General features: G+C 37.8%; 1 protein-coding gene across 3 annotated transcripts; it reads right to left on the bottom strand.

Annotated features, from left to right (window-relative positions):
* Positions 1-306: 306 nt before the first annotated feature.
* On the bottom strand, positions 307-2,960 carry LOC149245168 (nuclear transcription factor Y subunit C-4-like). 3 transcript variants are annotated; one of them, XM_089457683.1, is made up of 5 exons: positions 2,733-2,960; positions 2,393-2,465; positions 1,932-2,024; positions 1,740-1,816; positions 307-1,493 (listed from the first exon to the last, which is right to left on the bottom strand). In XM_089457683.1, exon 5 carries the CDS (start codon positions 1,421-1,423, stop codon positions 605-607), a length of 819 nt encoding a protein of 272 aa, XP_089313809.1. In that variant the 5' UTR covers positions 1,424-1,493; positions 1,740-1,816; positions 1,932-2,024; positions 2,393-2,465; positions 2,733-2,960; the 3' UTR covers positions 307-604. The 3 variants fall into 3 exon arrangements, with proteins under 3 accessions (XP_089313809.1, XP_089313808.1, XP_089313810.1); XM_089457682.1 differs by lacking the exon at positions 1,740-1,816; XM_089457684.1 differs by lacking the exon at positions 1,740-1,816 and having other exon boundaries at positions 2,738-2,960.
* Between the last annotated feature and the right edge of the window lie 954 nt (positions 2,961-3,914).

Below are 3,914 nucleotides of genomic sequence, written 5' to 3'. Positions count from 1 at the left end.
TAAAGACCTAACAAAAATAATGTACTAAATGAACAACAATGGCCTCTGCACTTCCTTTGGTTCTGTAATACAGGGATATAACAGCGTCACATTTTGCTCCGAAACACAGATATAACAAATGCCCAGAATTTAGGATGCTTATGGTACATACAAAATCAAATAAAAAATGGAAGTTTAACCTCACTAGGTGAGAATATCACATCTACCTAAAATTTAGGATGGCCACATGCTCAATGCAATGATAAAATTATGAACTATTTAAACTATAAACCAGATACTGAACAAAACAAAGCATGAATCAAAAAATACAAAAATGTTCACAGCATCTCTCTTACTTCTATTTAAATGTAGTTGGGCATGAAACAATTTTTTGAAAATATCCAGCCAGAATTTTATAGTTGTGAAGGCCTGGGAAGTTCAACAAAAAACACAAGAACTTGCTCGAAATGATCCTTGGTTTATAATTCATTTCTATAGGCCAAGTCAAATAAATCTTACCAGAGTGAACTTGAGCAAATGCCTTTCAACATTATCAAAATAGGGCTTTGTCATTTTCCCTCTTACCATCTACCTGTTGCTGGCAACAGAAAACAACTCAAAGCACCTAACTGCTAGAGGATGGGCCCCTGGACTGCTCTGGCATTTGTTGTTGTGGCCACATCTGCTGCGGCATATAAGCAACAGGAGGGCGGGGTTGTTGAGCATACATTGCAGGATCCACTGGCTTGCCAACAATCATTCCAGGAGGTGCAACCTGTGCTGCTGGATGCTGCTGAGGAACATAATAATATGGTATAGCTTCGGCTGGCGTTCCAACAGGGACAGGTCCTCTGGGAATGCCAAGACCCTCCTCCTTCAACTCATCTCTTGGTACAATATCCACGAGGAAATCAAAGATATCTGTTCTAGTTATGGCAGCTGCAATGTCATTCTTCTGTAAAGTGCGTCGCTTATTTTCTTCTGTATGAATCCATGAGCGCAGGGTAAGCTCCAAAATGAACATTTCACAAGCTTTTGCAAAAATCACAGGCGCCTCAGCTGAAATCATCCTCACATCTTCATCTGCCTTCATAATTTTCTTGATTCTAGCCAATGGCAAACTATGGTTCTTGAAGTCTGATGTCTGTTCTATATCATGCATCTGATTAGCCCAAAAAATCTGTAGCTGTTGCTGTTGCTGCTGTTGTTGTTGCTGATGAAGATGTTGGTAAGCCAACTGATGTTGTGCAGCTAGCTGAGCAGCAGTTGCAGGATATGCAGATGCAGGCTGGCCAGGAGACTGAACAGTTCCAACAACAGAGGCTGGAGCAACAGGTGCAACCAACTGAGCTGTTTGATAAGGTGTTGTACCATAGGGCATCTGAGGTGGACCACTGACAACCCCCATAACTGGCTGCTGCTGGCCTGGGGCTTGCTGCTCCATTTTCTCACGTGAGATCTCCACAAAGCCCTTGTTCACTACCTCTTTCTCCTCTCAATTCCGACTCCTGTTTCTTTTAAATCCAAAAAAAACCCCACAACCCACATTAACAATCCAGGAGAAACATGCATTACATGTACAGCATAAACTGGTCCATTCTAAGACCCCTATATTTCAACATCGAGAGACCACATTATTGTAAATTGAAATTCCTAGACAAGGCAATGCCTACCACATGGAAAGGCTTTCTTAAAACTATTCATATTATAAACTGTCCCTTGCAAAGTTTGCCATTCTGATCTCAAAATATTTGACTTACTGCAAATTCCTATGGCAGCCAATGCTGTGTACCTAAAAAACACTTCGCAAATTCTAATATCGACAGCCCTGAATTTCCTGTAAGATGCTTAACACTTAAACAGATCACTGAACTTCTTTAACCATTAGAACCAAGCACTTCAAATCTATTGAAAGGTCACGCAAACAATGCAACTTATAATCCAAAACTTACCTAATGGAGTCGGTAGGGAAATATCCCACAATAAACACACCCAGAGTAGCAGCAGCTCCAACTGGTCTGACTCCCACTTAAATCCACTTTTTTCTACAAAAATCCAAATCCAACATTAAGAAATAAAAACACGAAAATCCATCAGCCCAAGCAACCATATTCTTTCAATGCTACAAAACACAAAACCCTGACTCCTCTAATTCCTTCAAATACAGAAGAATATGATAAATTGTGTTTCGTAAATCACTCTTGGTTCAGTTTTCCTCACTCCAGGCATAAGAAAACAACGACCTTTGCATCAATTTCATAAGAAAACAACGACCTTTGCATCAATTTCTAGCGGAACTCGTGAATTTAAAATCAAATACACTGTTACGGTTCTATCCTTAGTACGCAGTTCTCAAAATTCGATTTCCTGATGATTACTAGCTGGGACACGAAAGGACGGACAACGAACGTACCTTTCGCAGAAAACCCTGATGCCTCCGATCCTACACTTTCCGCAAATGGGCAAAACTTTCTTTTCCACAAACCCTGTATCCAAAGATTACCATTTTCTTTAATATTTGAGGCACCCAAAACCCGAAAGATTTTCCCTCAAAAACGACAGGAACAAAAAATTAAAACCCCATCAAAATGACTCCGCTTTCGCTCCGAAACTTAGTAAACTCCGAGCATTGTAGACAAACAGAACCAGCATAATATTTGCCATGGATACAGCAGATCAAAAAACCATTACTTCGCAAACTCAAAACCCCTTAGGGTTTCAAAATGCTGCAAAAAGATTGGAAAGAATATTACCTTACCACTATTAACAATTTTCAAATCTCCGGGATATATGAGATGGCTGAGAGCGTGGCCTTAATGTCCCTTTTTCCCGTGAAGCTGTTGAAACAGACGAAACTCCCCCAGCTTCTGTCGCACACAAAGCAAAGAACGAAGAAGAAATAGAATTGCTACCCCTGTCAACGAATGATATGATAAAGCCCAAGCACAAATGAAAATAGGGTCTTGCTTCGCCCTCACAATATTGACTCATCTCCCAGGCAGCCGCGTGTCTATCAAAAAGACCACTGCGCAGCTCACGGAGTATGGAACACGTGTCCACATAAGAATCGCTGAAATTGGGGCGCGAAAATATGCCCACCCATCTATAGTTCACTTTCTAACAAAAAGGACAATTGACATGGCATTTAAAGCACTAGTTGATGTTAACCATACATAGACCTTTATGACCTTTCTGCTATTCCGTGAATAGCAGAAATCTCTCATATACTTATTAAAAAAAAAACAACAACAACTTATAAAAGTAAATTTAGGTTAATTTATTTATCTCAAAGTTTTTTGTTTTGTAAATTATGTATTTATTTTCTTTTACAATTTTTTATACCAATCACATCAATTTTTTGAAAGACAATCATGGATCTTTTAAAGTGAATTATTTATTAACCATCTTAAGTTAAAAAGGAAGTTGGTAAAGCTCTATAACCTATCAAATTTGTCCATAACCATAAAGTTAAAATAATTGTTTGGACATACATCAAGGCCACTAAACCCCACAGACATGGCACATAATCATAGAAGCCATAATGATTTGACATTAATGCACACAAAGCAAAAACAATGCTTTACAATGATTATAAATTCAATCATTGCTTGGATAAGGCTAGCATTCAGCAAGGGTTAGTCATGGGATGGTCCCAAACCATCATTAGTAAGTTTAGGATCAAATATTGCAAGTTGGGACTATAATTAACTTGTTAAGCTTGATTTTTTTGGTTTAATATTAAAAGAATAGTTAGGGTTAGTGTTAAGAATTCGTCATTTAGAGTTTTAATGGAATTTTTTCAATGTTTTAGTGTTTTTTTGGTAATGTTTATTTTCTAATTTTATTATTTTATGTTAGGTTACTAATTTATTGATTAAGTGATTAATTTAGATGATTGATTTTTATAAGTATTATTATATTAAGAGATATTTTAC

This window comes from Pinus tabuliformis, chromosome 7 (genome assembly GCF_031772625.1).
Source record: "Pinus tabuliformis cultivar Carrire ecotype Pingquan chromosome 7, CPIR1, whole genome shotgun sequence".
NCBI classification, from domain to species: Eukaryota; Viridiplantae; Streptophyta; class Pinopsida; order Pinales; family Pinaceae; genus Pinus; species Pinus tabuliformis.
The sequence above is the reverse complement of the archived record's forward strand: the minus strand, read 5'-3'. Positions and strand labels throughout refer to the sequence as shown.